This window comes from Mycetomoellerius zeteki, unplaced genomic scaffold (assembly GCF_001594055.1).
Source record: "Mycetomoellerius zeteki isolate Tzet28-1 unplaced genomic scaffold, Tzet1.0 scaffold138, whole genome shotgun sequence".
Taxonomy (NCBI): Eukaryota; Metazoa; Arthropoda; class Insecta; order Hymenoptera; family Formicidae; genus Mycetomoellerius; species Mycetomoellerius zeteki.
Window position 1 is genome coordinate 72126 of NW_017256319.1, and position 18342 is coordinate 90467.

The 18342-nt window shown below is 32.9% G+C and overlaps 3 protein-coding genes across 5 annotated transcripts in view; 2 read left to right on the forward strand and 1 right to left on the reverse strand.

The window, feature by feature from the left end:
- Nucleotides 1-494: 494 nt before the first annotated feature.
- LOC108731797 (protein phosphatase 1 regulatory subunit sds22) lies at nucleotides 495-3939 on the forward strand. 2 transcript variants are annotated; one of them, XM_018462300.1, is made up of 5 exons: nucleotides 495-840; nucleotides 914-1014; nucleotides 1787-1983; nucleotides 2904-3375; nucleotides 3462-3939. In XM_018462300.1, exons 1-5 carry the CDS (start codon nucleotides 828-830, stop codon nucleotides 3660-3662), a joined length of 984 nt encoding a protein of 327 aa, XP_018317802.1. In that variant the 5' UTR covers nucleotides 495-827; the 3' UTR covers nucleotides 3663-3939. The 2 variants fall into 2 exon arrangements, with proteins under 2 accessions (XP_018317802.1, XP_018317803.1); XM_018462301.1 differs by lacking the exon at nucleotides 914-1014 and having other exon boundaries at nucleotides 496-840.
- A 1002-nt stretch (nucleotides 3940-4941) lies between these two features.
- Nucleotides 4942-12798, reverse strand: Amacr (Alpha-methylacyl-CoA racemase). 2 transcript variants are annotated; one of them, XR_001937039.1, is made up of 7 exons: nucleotides 12583-12798; nucleotides 10965-11079; nucleotides 9773-9908; nucleotides 6790-6933; nucleotides 6331-6574; nucleotides 5424-6255; nucleotides 4942-5131 (listed from the first exon to the last, which is right to left on the reverse strand). XR_001937039.1 is itself a non-coding variant. In XM_018462293.1 (6 exons), the coding sequence occupies exons 1-6, from the start codon at nucleotides 12588-12590 to the stop codon at nucleotides 5751-5753; spliced, it is 1152 nt and encodes a 383-aa protein (XP_018317795.1). In that variant the 5' UTR covers nucleotides 12591-12798; the 3' UTR covers nucleotides 4942-5750. The 2 variants fall into 2 exon arrangements, 1 of the variants encoding a protein (XP_018317795.1); XM_018462293.1 differs by having other exon boundaries at nucleotides 4942-6255.
- A 1663-nt stretch (nucleotides 12799-14461) lies between these two features.
- mts (protein phosphatase 2 catalytic subunit mts) overlaps nucleotides 14462-18342 on the forward strand; it is a 10832-nt gene continuing 6951 nt past the window's right edge. Inside the window, exons 1-5 of the mRNA XM_018462331.1 lie at nucleotides 14462-14796; nucleotides 16573-16782; nucleotides 16950-17213; nucleotides 17301-17473; nucleotides 17611-17718. Of these exons, the coding sequence (XP_018317833.1) occupies nucleotides 14695-14796; nucleotides 16573-16782; nucleotides 16950-17213; nucleotides 17301-17473; nucleotides 17611-17718 (857 nt within the window). The 5' untranslated portion in view covers nucleotides 14462-14694. The remainder of the gene's footprint in view (nucleotides 14797-16572; nucleotides 16783-16949; nucleotides 17214-17300; nucleotides 17474-17610; nucleotides 17719-18342) is intronic.

Genomic DNA, 18342 nt, shown 5'->3' on the forward strand with positions numbered 1-18342 from the left:
CCGGCCTTTGTCTGCGGCAACCCTAATGGCTCCTGCACATTGGACGAGGAAATGCTTACCGCGCGGCATAATGTGACGCGGTAGCCAATAAGCTTACAGCTCCTAACATGTTCATTGGCTGCGTTTAGCAGAACGTTCGTTTTGCAACTGTTGGAAGTTTCCTTCGCGCTGATTGGATCATACTTTTAGATCTAGAAGAATGGTCCTATCTCAGCAGACAATCATAAAACGGTTGCAAAACTGTTGATGCCTGGTTTATGCTTCGGTCTTAACTCTAAAATTCTAAAATTCAACCAATAGGGCTGCCAGTTTTAATTGGTTCTAACTGAAATCTGTATTCCATTGGCTAAATTTTAGGATTTTAGAATTAAGACCGAAGCATAAACCAGGCATGAGTCTGCTGAACGCAGCCCTTGCCTTTTGCACCGTTCTGCCAAACCCAGCATATACTATAGAAAAATATATGGATGCTGGGTCTATCTTATATGTCTATGGTTCTAAGCTTCCACCATGCTTTCCACCATGTTTCATACAGTTTGATTGATTTGTTATTTATATTATTAGCATACGAGCGTACGGGTTTTCCTTCACGTTGTTTAGACCTCCATCGTTTTACAGTCTTGTGCAGTGTAAACTAGAACTTTTTTAGTGTCATTTTAATCGTGCATTGTCGAAAGTATCGGCTAGAAAAAAGGTTGAACGAAAATAGAGAATCATTTTAGGGCAATCACTGACGTTTTAGAGCGATTTTAATTAATAGCCAAGTCTTTCGATCAGCTGAACAGCCCGTCAGAAGATCTACGCCTGTCACTTTTTGTTACTTGACAATGGCTAATAATGGTATTAAAGAGATAAAATTTCCGTGCATGTAATCACGTATGGACTTAGGTTATATTTAATCTAATTATTGTAGACGAGAACAAAAGCGAGAGTTCTGCCGAAATAAAAGCTGAAAACGAGGAGGAGGACTCCGAAGAGCCTGATAAGATATTAATTATAGATCCTGATAGCGAAGTGTGTTTTTTAATTAATTATTTTTATTAAACAGAATATTTGATACATTTTCGAAAGATATTAATTATAAATCGCAACATCGAAGTGTGTCTTTCTCAATGTCTATTTTTATCAATATATATTGAACATTAATCTCAGTTCAACTTATTCTTCAATTTTTTCTAGCTTTAGGCCCGGTTGTTCTACTTTTGGTAAATTTTACCTGTTGGGTAAGTAGCAAGATTATCACATGTGCGGATTGCCAGATTTACCTAAACCTGGAAACACAATAGACACAGGCAATAGGCACAGGCAACAGAGAATAATGAGCCGTCCAATCAGAGCTGTAGAGTATAAGTTCGATATTATATCCCAGAGCTCTAATTGGACGGCTCGTTATTCCCTGTTGCCTGTGCCTATTGCCTGTGCCCATTATTTCCAGCTTTACAGGTAAAATTTACCAAGTGGAACACTGGCTCTTAACGATCATTTCTACCAATATATAGACTAAATTACTCAGTTTAACTTGTTATTTTCCAGTTCTAAGAATTAGAAAAAGGTAAACAGCAAATTAAACTGAGATTAAATTACATTGGTAGAAATATGGACATACAAGAATTATAAAAAAAGTAAGAGTTGAATCAAAATTAGAGTATATTAATATATTTTAATAGAAAAATTAACGTTATTGCTTTATTTTGTTTTGTTAAATGAAGCTTAAATTTTTCAACAATCGCCATGTATTGCTGTGAATTACTTTATAAATGAGATTATTGTTATATCGATGTTTTAGGAATTAGACTTCAATCACTCAAGATTAACCAAACTGGAAAATCTAGAACCATTAACACAAGTACGAAGATTATGCTTTACATGGAATCTCATTAAAAAGATAGAAAATCTTGATACACTTACTAGTTTGGTAGAATTGGAATTAAGGGATAATCAAATTATGACAATAGAAAATCTAGATGCCCTGGTGAATCTAGAGTATGTCTTTGACTTTAATTTTGTATAATGCATGACATACATGTATCTATAGTGCCCACCAAAAGTACCTGGCCAGCTGAATATCTCAGAAAGTATGCATGTTTGAGAAAAATGTTTTAGACAAAGATTGTAGGATTTAAAAAGATCTATTAATGATTTTATCAGTTTGACTTTGGTTGGCGTCGTCAATATTAAGTTAAGGTTATCGATTTTTACAGGTACATCGATTTTTTTTAAATTGGATACCCTATTTTTGATACCAGAATCTAATAGCTGATGTCAAAAGCTTTTCAAAACGCTACAATAAAATTCATTTTCATTAATTACTTTTCAATATAAGGCTTGAAAGTTACAGTACCTCTATTATTAGTATTACCTAATGTGTCCAACTAACGACTAAAACCTCTTGAATGTTCATGCTCTGGATAACATCCGTTAAGTTGCACTGAAAATTCATTTTTACGTAAAAATAAAAATATAAGAAAAACAATCTCCAATGACCTTGATCTTGACAAATGTTATTCACGACATGATCCTGAACTTAAAAGATTTTAGCCGTCGGTTGAATACCTTGCGTAATGCTAATGCCGACGGTACTGTAACTTTCAAGCCTCATAACTCGAAAAGTACGTAATGAAAATGAACTTTATTGTAGCGTTTTGAAAAGCTTTTGACATTGGCTATTAGATTCTGGAATCAAAAATAGGATATCCAATTTAAAAAAAATCGATGTTGACTTGATATTGGCAATGTCACTCAAGATTAAATTGAAAAGATCAATAAATAGATTTAAACCCTACAATCTTTGTCTAAAATATTTTTCTCAAAAATGCATACTTTCCAAGATATTCAGCCGGCCCGAAACTTTTGGCGGGCACTGTATATGCACATAAATTCTAATAATTTTTATGGGGTTTCAGACTCTTGGACTTGTCATTTAATCGCATTAAGAAAATAGAAGGGTTAAGCAACTTATTGAATTTACAAAAATTATTTTTATCGTCAAATAAGATTTTACAAATCGAGAATATCTCGCATCTGGCGAATCTTGCGACGCTGGAATTAGGCGATAATAAAATACGTAAAATTGAAAATCTCGAGGGTCTTGAGAATCTGACCAATCTGTTTCTCGGTAAAAACAAAATTACCAAAATCCAAAACTTGGAAAATCTGAAAAACCTCACGTTGTTAAGTCTACAAAGTAATCGAATTACAAAGATTGAGAATATTGAAGAATTAAAGAAATTGAATCAATTGTACTTGTCGGAAAATGGTATAATGTGTATAGAGGACATAGAAAATTGTTCAGAATTAACAACGTTGGATCTAGCTAATAACAAAATCAAAAAGATTCAAAATATGGATCATCTTGAAAGTCTTGAAGATTTCTGGGTAAGAGGAATTGACCAATAAATATTTTTGTATTACGTAATGTGTATTATTATAACTGATTATTTATTTTTATTCAACATTTACAGATGAATAACAATGAAATTGAAGATTGGAACACATTGGAGAGTTTAACAGCCAACAAACAATTACAGACCGTATATCTGGAGCACAATCCCATTGCGAAAGATCCAAATTACCGAAGAAAAGTCATGCTGCTGTTGCCATGGCTCGAACAGTTGGATGCAACTCTCTGTAAGAGAAAAACTGGCCAACAGTGGGGAGAATAACAAAAAGTAATACATGAATAGGAAGTACGATTAAAGAAATAGCATAAATTGTCTATGAAGGATCCATGTGATGGAATCCAGAATTACATTGTTGTTACTTTTTTCTTGTTGTTTACTCTGATATGATCATTGTATAGAAGCTTGGCCACATAAGATTAATAATAATACTAATCCTGAAGACACGCTTGATATTAAGCTATTATGAAATTACTTGATGTTGGAGTTTGTTTTATAATTTATTCAAAAATCCTTTTTTTGTACTCTGTGGAAAGCAAAATGAGATAGTCAAAATATGAAAGATAATTCTCGTGTCGTGATAAATTTAAATAATTCTCTATTTCGAAAAAAATCTTTATATGTTCTTCCTACTCTAATTACATATACTATCGTATTATATTTGTACACATTTTTATCTCTATTTGCACTCATCTTTATCGATTATATTAAGCTAATATATAGATTTTAATATTCCAATATATATACACATATAATTTATTTTTAACTACGTATTGTTACAAAAATAAGATGTATATTTGTATTTTATAGCAGTACAAGACAGCTTTTTGTATTCGCCACTTTGTTGATCCATCTTGATAACGCGATTATTATTAAAATGTAATCGTACAAAATATTCTAAGCTTATATAAATAAATCATTATTAAATGTCTCGAACTCGGCCAAAAGTCGATCATTCTCAAACTGCAACGTGAAACGACGAGTAGAAAATTAATTATACTTTAAATTATAATTAATTTTCTATACTATCGTTTCACGTTGCAGTTTGAGAATGATCGACTTTTCTGAAATTAAAATTAATTCGTTATCAACATGTAATTCAAAGTCATTAACAGAAGAATAATTTCTATATATGAAATAAATTATGTCATAAATCTGTTTGTTCTATGAATATTTCGTATACATTTGCATTTTCTTTCTTTCGAGCCTGTGTGCGCATCTATTCTATCTCGAGCGCGAAAAATACGAAGAATATAATTAAAATCGTCAAACTACTATCACTATACCTTTTTCTTTTCTTTTATGTCCATTTCTGCTAATATAAATTAATTTTAATCTCGGTTTAACTTATATTTTGTCTTTTCTTCGATTCGTATGTACTTGACCGAACAAGTACATCGGTTAAAAGAATTACTATTCCAAAACGTTTGTATCTTGTATAAAAAGATTTGTGAGTCATTCTGTTAATTGTAATTAATTAATCATTTTTACACCATTTAGCCGAAAAAAATAACGGGAGGTGAATTAAATAGCATTTTTACAAGAGAGGAATCGTTTGTATTTCGTATGAAGAGTTATGAAGTTTATTAAAAAGATTTGTGAGTCATCCATATAATTATAATTAACTATATAAAAATCATGTAATTGACCGAATATAGATTGAAGGTGCTACAGCGCTCCGGAAGTTCCGTCAGGCGCTATCGTCAGTCTCTTGGGCACGTATTATCGAATTGCTTGAAATTGAAATGAATTCTGATAGGAATTATTTCCTTTTCCTACAGTTTCTTTAGAAAACACAATAGAAATGTAAGCCCATTCAAGTTTGTTGCGACAGCCACTCTGAAGCGTTGATTTCAAAATGCAGGCTTCAGATTGACTGTCGCAACAAACACGGTCTACTTGCGTCTAATGTGGAATGGGCTTTATAAATATAGTTTACACCTCAATCGAATTTAATAACATCCGTAATTAGAAAATAACCAATCACAGTCATTCTATTCTTCAGAGGAAAAAGTATGTACGTACATTTTAATATATTGTTGCGTTCTTCGCCTCCGTGCTACCGTATACCGATGCAGGGTGATTCGTTAGTTGACCTGTGAAGTGCGAAGAAAATCAATAAAAATGGAAAAAAGAAGGTCGATCCTTGGTGACAGTCGAGTTGATTTTCGAACGTTCTGAAAGGTTGACAGATTGTACCCTTTACCAATAAAAGTTCCTTTCTTTGAGAGCAATAACGGTATCTGTTTATTTTGCGCATGTGCTAGAATGTTGCGAAGCATGCTCGTTTCTGGAAACGATTAATTCTCGCGGTAGATGCAACATTTTGTATGCATAACAAATCTGATAGGTTCAAAGTTTAGAAATGTGCTGCGATTGATAAGCAATCCCGTTTGACAATAGATGGTCAATTTCATTAGGTTGAAATTTTAATTCAGTTAAAATTTGTACAGTGTCTTCACCGGCTTGTGGGTTTCTTTGATTTCCAAGAGAAATTCCGGGCGTTCGAGATAAACGAGGAGCAGGATTTGGAATTAAATTGTCTTCTACAATTGTAAATGTCTGCCTCTGCTTATTGTGAATATGTAACGTGACGTCTTTCAAATTTAGCACTGGTGTCACACATGCATCAGTGCCGTCAAATATAGCGCACCATTCCGCTTGAGTCTTCGTCTTGAAAATTTCCGTGATTTTACTACGATTTTTTTCAAAATTTTCGTATTGTGGTACTTCGTTGCTTGAGAGACCAAGCTTTTCTAGAAAAATTTTATAAAACTGTGGTTCGAGCGCTCCAACGCACATGTAAAGCTTATCCTTCGTCTCATATGTATCGTAAAAGTGTGATCCTGTGTCAAGACTGTGAAAAAAAAAATAAAAAATTCTTTACAAAACAAAAATTAAAAGCATTTGTATGTTCCAAAGAAATGCTTACAGATTTCTACCACGTGGATTTTCCCATATACCCATTTTTTGAGATCTGAATAACCAGGACCCTAAATATGCTGATCCCTCTACCATTGATGCATCTATCACCTGTCCGACATTGCTCTGAGTTCGCTCATATAATGCCAAGATTATTCCAAGAGCGCACATCAAACCGCCGCCACCAAAATCAGCAGCCAGATTGATGGGTGGTGTAGGTTTTTCGTTATATCGACCAAATAAAGACAGTAATCCTATATTAACAATTTATAGTATTAATAATTTATAATCTCATAAAATAACTAGGTCCTATTGATGAACAATATGGTATGATAAGGCAAATTAAAAAAGAAAATGCATAAAATGCATTTTATTTTTATGTGAATACAATTAATGAATATATAATGTAATATGGATTATATTATATGTATAATGTTATATCATAACGTTGTATGTTTTAACATATTACCAGATAAACCTAAATAATTGATATCATGACCAGCCATATTTGCAAAAGAGCCATTTTGACCGTATCCAGTTAATCTAGCATATATCAATTTTTTATTTGTTACCATAAGTTCATTTGGTCCAATCTTCAACTTTTCCATGACTCCTTTTGAATATATATTTATGTAAATTAAAAAATTTCATTCTTATCTTGGTGAAAAAATTTCGCTAAAATTATTTCACATTTTGGAAAATTTCAGCGAAATTGCTGAAAATTTACTAAAATTTTACTGAAAATAAATTGTGATTTTTCAGCTAACATACTGAAAAATCACTGAAACTTTTCTGAAGTTTTGCTGAAATTTCTCTGAAATTTTTGCTGAAATTTTCCTGAAAATGAATTTTTCAACTAAAAATCGCTGAAGTTAAATTGAAATTTTTCTGAAATGCTAAAATTTTGCCGAAAAGTGTTCCAAAACGTAGAATAATTTCATTGAAATTTTTCCACTAGGGTAGTTAGTTTTAATGCAGAAATTTAAAATTAAATATTTCCTTATTTAAAAGTCTGATTTTAAAGTACATTAAAATTTAATAATACTATATAATATATTCTATATACAGGGTGTTTCATTTTAATTCATATACTGGACTATCTCGAAAAGAAGACATAGGATTAAAAAAAGTTTCAGACAAAAGTTATGTGACTTCGAGGGGGACACAAAAAATGGTACCATGTGTTTAACCTTGGGTGACGTTGTCAAGGTCAGAGCAAGGTCACTTTGAGCTTTTTAAATGAAATCCCCCATTTATTCTCGTAGCTTACCTCGAAAGCTTTTCAAAACACTAATCCCGGATAGCAAAATGCTAGCGGTACGCCAGCGATACGCCAGCAAACTTGATCATGACATTACAGCAGACATCAAGCTGCTGCTTTCTCATTAAGCTTAGTTTCTAACAGCATAACCTGCCAACAGAACGATGGTAGAAATGCAATAAAAATCGAGTATTCTTTGTTACAAATATTGTGACAGCAAATACGTAGCAAATACCCTTACGAAAAAAATACTCAAAATAACATCGAAATTAGAGTAATTAATTAAATCAATTGACGTACGTGTACGGTTTGAAATTAAAATATACCGTTATAATATTAGATGGGTATATCATTTATATATAAATATATTTTTTATTATTCAAGCTAAATTTGCAGCAATTCCAATTGCGATAAAGGAAAGTTCCCTTCGAGTGCCACCTGCGCAAATTGGCTGGAACCGTCCCCGTGACATTTGAGGCAGTTTACTGTATTTGTTTTTTTGAAGGTCTTGCAATTGTGTTCAAAGTTATTTAAACAACAGTTAAGCAATATTTTGCTATTTAAATTTTTCAAACTACTTTACAGTTCCTATTGAGGATTTTCATTTAACACCGACACTTATTGTCACTCAGATTATAGCACTCATTCCAACATTCATTGATTATCTACGAGGTAATATTTTATTCTTTTATTAATAAAAGTTTTGCTTGGCTATTTCTGATACTTTTTTCAACAAGTACTGTTAACTAACACTATTTTATTTAAATAGTTATTATTGAATATATCTTAATAATTTGTATTTCACAAAGTATAGTAAGGCCAGCAAAAATGTTAGGAAAACTTTTTAATGTTGAAAAAGTTGAGCCTGTCATAAATGAAGATAATGATGAAAATTAATATACATATTTGATAATCCTTTCAAAAGTGTTTCTAAGTATGTATTATTTCGCATAAAATGATTATAAATAAATAAATTCTGTACATCATGCATTTTTGCATATAATTATTTTTTTAATTTCTTAAAAATGGTATTTTTATTTGTATAAGTATAATTTTAGAAAATGAGTTAATAAGGAAATATAAAATTAATTTCGTAATATTATAAATATAAAACGAATTTTGAGTTAAACAGCCTTGTAGATTAAAAACCTAAAATCTCTTGACATCATATTAAAGTAAGATAAATTTATCATGTTTATGTGCTTAAAGTCAGAAATTGGTCTTTGCTTTAAAAAAAAAAAAAAGGGAAATATGCTGAAATCAGTTAAATTAATTTTTCTAAAGGAAAAAAAATGAAATTCTGGTTGTTTAACCTATGCAAACTTTATAATATTACAGTTTTAAAGTATTATCTACAGAAGTGGGATCGAAGGTAAGTAAAATTACATTTAAGAACAACTTAAAATATGTCAACTAATATATTATTTAGGTCGGAAAATGGCAAAAAAACGGTTTTAATTTTTTTTTCGGTATGTTTCACCAAATCTAAAAATCTGAAAAAAATACCAAATATAATTTATAATAAGATTTAGTTGCTGAATTATTTTAAAAGTGGTCAAACATTTAGATCATATAAAAAATACTATTTTAAAAATTCTTGAATTTTTTAAAAACAGAATTTTTAGCCAAAAATGATCTTACAAAATATTCTTACTCTAATCTTTTTGATACCCTTTATATCCGTGATTTTTTTGTAAAGATCCATTTAGATTTAGCGGAGAAAAAAATACTAATGAAAAATCACATTTCGATATCTCGAAATGGTGTGTGGCTCTTTTGGGATGAAACTCTTTGTACAATAAAATATTCTTTCATCAGAGTGTTAATTTTGTCCCCTATGACTTGTACTGTAATTTTTTATATCAAAAATAAGCGAGATATTTCAGATGGTCGATTTAAGTGGACCACCTTGTATAACTCGAAAAGTACTTAATGAAAAAATATTTTATTATAATGTTTTAAAAATCTCTCAAGCTACGAGAATATGTAATGAAAAATTGGGGGTTCCATTTAAAAAATTTAAAGTGACTTTGCTTTGACCTTGACAACGTCACCCAAAGTGGAACCCATGGTATCATCTTGTGTCTTCCTCGAAGTCACATAACTTTTGTCTGAAACTTTTTTTAATCCCATGTCTCCTTTTCGAAATATTCTAGTGTATCAATTAAAATGAAACATCTTGTATATGTACCTCTCCTGTACGTATCAATGATAACGTCGCTTTGGTCACTTAATTTTTTGAAAATATTAATGCCCTCTTCAGATTTCAAATTCAATGATATCGATCTCTTTCCATGGCCCAAACAATCTAATGATTGAGTTTCAAGCTATATGATAAAAATAATCAGGATATAAAATATTTATAGGATGAAACTCTTTACTTTAAAATTATACTTTTAGATCGTATTGTGGATAAAATTAACTACTATTATGAAATATCAATCAAAAAGGGAATAAATATCTACAGAAAATAAACGTAAATTTCTAGAAGACACAAATATATGACATGATATTCACTTCGCGTCCAATCGAGCAGTGTCCAATCGATCGGTGTCTAATTGATCAGTGTCGAATTGATCGGTATGTACAATAATTATTATGAAATATGTATGTCGTAATTTGATATAAATTTAATACGGTTAAATAATTAATAATACTTAATTACTTAAATTTAAAAGAAACTTTATACAAAACCGGAATGTCACACATTAAATTAATAAACAATTTAATAATAATACATTTAATAAATTTCATGCCAAAAATAGTTTATCGATATTACCACAAAATGTTTATCATACGAGACAAATGAACGTTATGTTACGAATTTATCTTGACAGCTGATACATATCTTACTATTGAATTGATATTTTACGATATATTATTTCAATATTAATTATGCGTATTAATTATGCACATGTGTGTATAATTAAAAATTAAAAACGTACAAATAGTACAATTCAGAAGCAGAAACAACTTTCTGAAAAATATTGTATTATGTTATGGGCCTCGTGGTACATTCACCACTTGTTATATCATCATGCCTGAACGCGCGAAATGTCAGCTCTGTGATTAGCGAACTTTAATTGCGATTAATTTAAAAACTTTTATAGCTTCGATATTTTTGTATTAGGATTTTTGTCTTAAAATTATCTCAAGAATACGTTTTAAAAGGAAATGCGATAGTTGTGAGACGCCTTGTATATACATGCATGAACAGCTGTTGGCTTTTATAAGTATTAACATTTTTGTAAAAATTAATGCAATATTATCACCTCATTAAATATCAATAATGTGATAATATTAATTTCTGTCGTACTGTAAGCTACAAATGTACTAAGCATGAATTTTGATAAAGTACTCTGATAAAATTTACTTCTAATTACCTTATCCACTCTAATAACAGATGCCCCAAATTCTGCCAAAATCATTCCGCAGAAGGGTCCTGGAGCAAGTCCAGCTAACTCTACGATCTTGATTCCCTTTAAAGCCATAGCGCTTCTGTTGATAAATTAATGAAACTTCAATTTTGTAGAAATGTAGTTGACCTGATATTTATTTACAATACCTTTATTGTTAAAACATTTTTTAACAAAACATTCGATTATATTAACCATATAACATTCAATTATACATATTTGTATTCATATAAAATTTATAAGTATTTCTTTGTCATATACAATTACAAGAAAATAATTATAAATGACACATTCTGCTTTGACGTTAACCCCGACGAAAATAAAGTGTTGACAACCGTTCAATGACGATTTTTTTGAGTTTATACGCTTTTAAACAAGAACGCTTACACAACATCACTGGATTTTAAACACTTTCAGAACGTTTATAAAATATAGTATACATTGTTTCATGAAAGTTCTGTAATGTTAAATCAACGCTTTTCAGAGGACACTTAATAAACGCTGATGCACCTTTGTGTAAAGAATTCACTGTCAAACTTGGAGATGCCCAAAAAATGTCCGATAGCCAAGCACGTTTTGCAAGATCATGCAATTTATTGCTGAGCACAAATTTTCGATTAGTTGCTGTGTATTTGCTGAAAACGTAATACATAAGTATATGTATTCAACAACACAAAGGCAGATTTGAAACATTTCGTGTCAGCGTGTCAGAGAACAACTGTTGCTCATTTTGTTGTCAACAAAATGACTTCCATTCATGGAAAACTTTTCGACTTATTATTCATATTCGATAACGTAAGAGCAAGGTGATAAATCGTTGACAGCAAATACATGGCAAGTTGACAGCAACACATTGAATTCACGTGATGTCATACCACAGGCAAATGACATACACCTTGTTCTAAATTTGCTGAAACTAATGCGCTTTATTTTCAGCAACATGGCAGCAACAACACAGGTGGCCATCAGGGACAAAAATTACGATTTAGTCGGTACACGGAATAATACAGACGGCTTTAGAATCCCTTAAAGTATAATTTTTAACTACATTTTATCTTGTATATTTTTATGTCTAGCTTGTTTCTTTTACTATTTCGTTTTATATTATTCTTCCTGTCTTTGCAATAAATTGATATATCATTAATAAATTTTTTAAGTTCATTTTTAATAATTCCATATGACGAGTTAAGAATAGAATTCGAAGACAAATTGTGTATCACTATGTATTTATTTAAAAATTTCGTGATAATAGTTGCTTTTCATTTGCATACAAGTGAAACTGAGTCTGAAGTGAGCTGAGTATTTAATATTCAGATTAATGACGTCATTATTTGCTTACTTCGATTAAAAAGTTATCACATGACAACACAGGTTCATAACTTCACTTCTAAAGCCAGTTTACTCACTAAAGCACATGGTCTCGATCTTGTGTAGATTACAGACAAAAATTCAGTTAAATCTCACTTGTCAGAATGCAAAAGAAACGCGCATTCAACCGAGTTATGACGTCACAAACGAAATTATCTGAGAATCGGTAAATAGAAAGCAACTATTATATACATACTGTATTATATATAATACATACTTCAACATATTCTACGATATACAATGATGCAGCCACAATATTTATGGATTAAAGAAACGTCTCGTAAAAAGCGCAACTACGAGCGTTACGAAGAACGTGTTAACTCGCACAATTAGATTAATGTTCTTCTTCTTCTTCTTAAGTTATTGGCCAGGCAATCCAAAGGTTGAAATTAGGCCATTGAGATAAGATTAATGTTTTCTGCATACATATATAATGACATGTCTTTTCCACAGACTTCGGGTGCGTTCGTTTAAGCAGTTAAGGCCATCAAGGCCATCACACGTACAAAAATTTTAGTCGGGTCGTAAGGCCGCAAGCAAATTGACCAATCACAATCAAAATTACGATCTCGCGTTTTAAAACGCTCGACTGTGATTGGCCGATTTGCTTACGGCCTTACGATTACGACTAAAATTTTTGTACAGTTCTCGCAATTAAGGGCAACTGTCACCAAGCTCAGTTAACTTAACTGGCCAGTTAGTCCATCGGAATTGACCAATCGCATTTGTCATTTTGTTTGAAGCAAACAACTGAGCTTGGTAACAGTGGCCCTAAGGGCCATGGCACACAAAAAACTTAAGCAGTAAAATGTAAGCGAATTGACCAATCACAGTAGAGTCCATAAGGCCATAACATAAGCAGTAGCGAATCCAATATGTTGATTTCCTTACTGCTTAAGCGGGGAGCACAGACTTTTGCATAACGCATAACATGTAATGCATAAGAAATTCAATCAATCAGAATTCTTTATTTCATGGAAAGGAAGGAAACGGAGAGCTTTGATTGGTACATTTTCTTATGCATTACGTGTTATGCGTTATGAAAGAGTCTGTGCTCCCCGCTTTACGTCTTACTGCCTTAGGGTGAAGTCCCATCAGGCATGTTTGCCGCGTATCGCGTAAGCGCATAACCAATCAATAATCAGTAAAACGCGAAACTATAACAGCAGATCGCTTCTGATTGGTTACGCGGTTATGCGATACGCGATAAATACACCTCATGGGACTCCACCCTTAAGCTTTTTGTGTGCCAGGGTCCTAAGGGGCGCGTTTCAAATTGACAAAGCGGTTAGCCTGCTCGCCAAGCAAATGAACATAATTGGTTGTTACTTATAGATCCAACCAATCATATTTAATCGCTCGGTAAGCATGCCTAGCCGCTTTGCCGTTTTGAACTCGACCAATGCCTTCCACCTCTGTTTTGACATTGCGCGTTACCTTCTCGGTTATTTTCACGTCCATGATCGTAGTCAGACGGAATTATCGACAATATGCGAGTTTCTCCAATCTCTATTGGCTAGTCTGGTTTGTCCAACTACGGCCATGAATGCGAAAACAACCGAGAAGATAAACGCGATGTCTCACCAATGGACGTGATGTTATAGGCTGGGATGGCATTAATTGCACGAATTGTACATACGTATGTTGGCCTTTACACAGGAATGTATACTATCTGCGCAGTTATCTCATGGTGCGGTCCCATGATGCGGAATTGGCGCAATGAGGAATTGACGGAACGCTCGTGATTGGTTTAGAAAAGACATACCGGCGGAGCGCAATTGACGGAATGCTTGCGATTGGACGGACATCGTTCCGCCAATTTCGCATTGCGTATACGTTCCGCACCATGGAACCGCGCATAAAGGCGCGTTCACATCTTGACAGAAAAGCAGAAAGCGGAAAAGCAGCAACCAATCAGAACTTACGATGGTAGTCGATAATTTCGGCTTTTTGTACTACTTACTACCAGCGCGAGTTGTGATTGGCCACTGCTTTTCCGCTTTCTGCTTTTCCGTCAAGGTGTGAACGCGCCCTAAGGAATAGACCTATTGACCGCGGCAAGCGCCCCCACGGTACATTGCACCGTGACGTCACCGCGCCAGCGCTCGGCGTTCGGCCATTTTGTGTGAATGAGCGCTCTCCGTTTTCACGGGGTATTTGTGTTGCGGGATCCGTGGTCAGTGGCGTGCAGTGGCGGAGATAAATTCGGATGATTTAGCTTCGTGTTAAAAAGAATACGCTCGGGCGATCTGATTACATGCGCTAGTGAGGAGTGCAACCGATCGCACGACCGCGTTAACTTCCCGTGCAAAACTGTGGAACAAGTACGATGGAGGATAAAGCGTCGCTCAAGGAACTTGACCAGTGGATAGAACAATTAAACGACTGCAAACAACTGACAGAAAGCCAAGTGAAAACTCTCTGCGATAAGGTACACGTTCGACGTGCTCGTTAAGCATGGCTCCGCCCCGTTCGGAACATCTCCGTGAATGGCCGCGCGTTACGTTAATTATTTTCCGTTATTCGCACACGGCTGTCGCGTGCCGCGTTCGAACGCATCGTCTATCGTTCCGATCTCTGGCTATCTCATATCGCTATCAAACATGATGTCGCCGATGTGTCATGGACGTTATGGGAGTTTACGCCACATTCATGAGGATCATCGGATGCCCCGGAGAATCTCGGGATTTTCCCCATCGTCTCGTGGTCTCGTTCCCGACGGTGAACCGCGACGAATTCACCCCCTTTCTTCTCCCCCGAGAAGCTCGCGTTTTGATGGCCACCTTTTGGTAACGACCGGGGTTCACGATTCTTGATCGATTATTCATGCTTATACGTGCCGTTTTAAACCTGTTAACGCAGTTCTGCAACAGGTGAACGCTCCGTCGTTGCGTCATAATTAATTTTGCGTCGGTGTACGTCTTCCGAGATGACTTATGGCTTTATGACTTGTCTTGAATAGTCTTATCAATTGTGATAATCGTGATGAATGTACTTTATAATATCGATAATAACATCTGTCATTCCTATTTTTCTTTCGATTGGCGAGCGCGATGAGGAAAGTTATTACTTTGCTATGAATCATGCGGCCGCTTATAGACCAAGATATTCATTATATTTAATTAATGTAACAAGAAAAATAAGAATTGTGCTCTAAGTTTATTAAAACACTAGAACTTTAGTATCCTTAAAGAAATTCAATTTAATATTAGTCAATTTAATGCTGAAAAATGGTGATAAATTACTTGTTTTGAATACTAAAAGCACTGGATGTTAAGTACTTAAGTAATTAAAAAAAATTTTTATAAGGATATATATTTGACAAACTGGAAAGACACGTTAATATGGAAATTCTTAAAAGCAATATGATACTTGTGTAAAGGATCATTTGAAAAATATTCTGTACATTTGATTACTTTGAGATTGATTCAGTGTTTCTAGTAGACTGAACTAAATGAAACTAGTATTTTTTAATGAATCTATATTTAGACATTTGAAAATGGTTCTGGATTATAGCTATGACATTCTTTGCAATAATGTTTCTCCATATTGTATTGGTATGATATGCCAGTTGGCCAAAGTATCTGTTTTTCTAAATGTATACCAATAATTATACCTGTAATTGGCAATGGAAATTCATTTGTTATGAGAGAAATTTCTATTTGAGTATTGAAAGATAATTTATAATTAATAACGGTCTATAATTTGAGAGATCTGCGATCATGATATCTTATCACGTTAGTTGATGATAGATCTTTATAACATTATCTCATGTGTTTGTAAAGATGACTTTTTGATTAAGTTTCTAAATGTGTTATATATTATGTATGTAGGGAATAAGGCTTGTTTTGTTTTAGATGAACTTTTATCTCCACAGTTTATCTTTTCTCTTTTTTCTCTAATATAAAAAGAAAATGAGAAAAGATGGACCATGCAAAAAGTTTCAGTTAAAAATAATATACTGTGTGTATGTATATATATATATATAACATATGTATATATATATATGCGCACACACTACACATGATGCATGCACATACACACGCACACGCGCGCGTGCACACACACACACACACACACACACACAGCACAAAACAGCACACTGTCTTGTACTTGTTACAAATTAATCTATTTTTATTTTCAATGGTTTTGACAGCTATATGTATGTGTGTCAGCAATAGTGTTTTATAATACTTAAAAATTTCAGGCGAAAGAAATTTTAGCTAAGGAATCAAATGTACAAGAAGTAAAATGTCCTGTAACAGTATGTGGAGATGTACATGGACAATTCCACGATTTGATGGAATTGTTCAGAATAGGTGGTAAATCCCCTGATACAAATTACCTTTTTATGGGTGACTATGTTGATCGTGGTTATTATTCAGTCGAGACTGTCACTTTGCTTGTAGCTCTTAAGGTATAATACAGTATACAATTATTATAATTTTATTAAATTGTCATGCTTTATTAACACTGTTAATGTATTATATTTAATTGTACAGTATATATATACATTAATTTCTTCGAAAAAATAAGATATATATATTTATTTTTTTTTCTCCGATTTGTTTTGTACAATTAAAGGTAAGATATCGAGAAAGAATAACCATTCTGCGAGGAAACCACGAATCAAGACAAATTACACAGGTGTATGGATTTTATGATGAATGCTTACGTAAATATGGAAATGCCAATGTGTGGAAATTCTTTACGGACTTATTCGATTATTTACCATTAACGGCATTGGTCGACGGCCAAATATTTTGTTTGCATGGTGGTTTGTCACCGTCGATTGACACTTTAGATCACATACGTGCTCTAGATCGTCTTCAGGAAGTACCACATGAAGTTAGTATCAGCAATTGTAATGTTTATAATAATTATTGTGATAACAGAACTTAATTTAGTATTATAACTGTCTATTATTTAATACAGGGTCCTATGTGTGATCTGCTTTGGTCAGATCCAGATGATAGAGGAGGATGGGGTATTTCACCCCGTGGAGCAGGATATACCTTTGGTCAAGATATTTCTGAAACGTTTAATCACTCCAATGGGCTAACACTCGTTTCACGGGCTCATCAATTGGTTATGGAAGGTTACAATTGGTATGAGTAGTTTGATTCGTTTAGATTAAAATAAATTTTTTTCTTTTATACATATACAGTTCAACCAAGGATATTTCATAAGAAATCTATAATATACATATAATATTGCTTGTGATGCATACTATCTCTTCTTTCAGGTGTCATGATCGCAATGTTGTAACTATATTCTCAGCACCTAATTACTGTTATCGTTGCGGTAATCAAGCTGCAATCATGGAATTGGATGATGCTTTGAAATATTCATTGTGAGTATGACTTTAATAATAATAATATAATGGCTCAATAATAATAAATAAACATAAATTAGGGCTACGAGCCAATCAATGATATATTTAAATATTAAATAGACGTTTCGACCTTTTGTCAGGCCATCTTCAGTGTTTACAAAATTTAGAAAATTAAACGCAATAAAATAAGTTTTTGTAACGATTGGATACACATAATTCTAAAATTATAATTACGCTAATATAAATGATGGTGGTGATTTTTCGTTCGTCTATGCTGTAACAATATAATCCCTACTCTCTTGTAATTAGTTATTAGTAAGGCAACCAAAATTATGCTGTAAAAATCCCTTTTTAAGCGCCTAAAATATGCTGTGAAATTGAAAAAATGCTCTAAAGAAAAGAATATATGCATTTGAAAATTACGTTTATCGCACAAATTTTCAAATTATTAAGTTTTTTTACTTATAATATCAAAGTAAAATGAATTTAATAAAATTTGTTTACATTTTTAAAAAATTTAATTAGTCTTACAGGGCATTAAAATTAAACAAATACATATTATTTATTATAGTGACTCTATAGAGAGAGAGAGAGAGAGAGGGGGGGAGAGAGAGAGAGAGAGAGTCTTTGATATTATGTATT

Bases quoted from the DNA above. Each gene is read 5' to 3' on its own strand.
- LOC108731797 (XM_018462300.1), top strand. The intron at 1,015-1,786 runs GTGTGTTTTTTA...TCGATGTTTTAG, and splicing joins TTATAGATCCTGATAGCGAA to GAATTAGACTTCAATCACTC. The intron at 1,984-2,903 runs GTATGTCTTTGA...ATGGGGTTTCAG, and splicing joins GATGCCCTGGTGAATCTAGA to ACTCTTGGACTTGTCATTTA.
- Amacr (XM_018462293.1), bottom strand. The intron at 9,909-10,964 runs GTAATTAGAAGT...TTTATCATATAG, and splicing joins CTGTTATTAGAGTGGATAAG to CTTGAAACTCAATCATTAGA. The intron at 6,934-9,772 runs GTACATATACAA...TATATTCAAAAG, and splicing joins CATTGATACGTACAGGAGAG to GAGTCATGGAAAAGTTGAAG.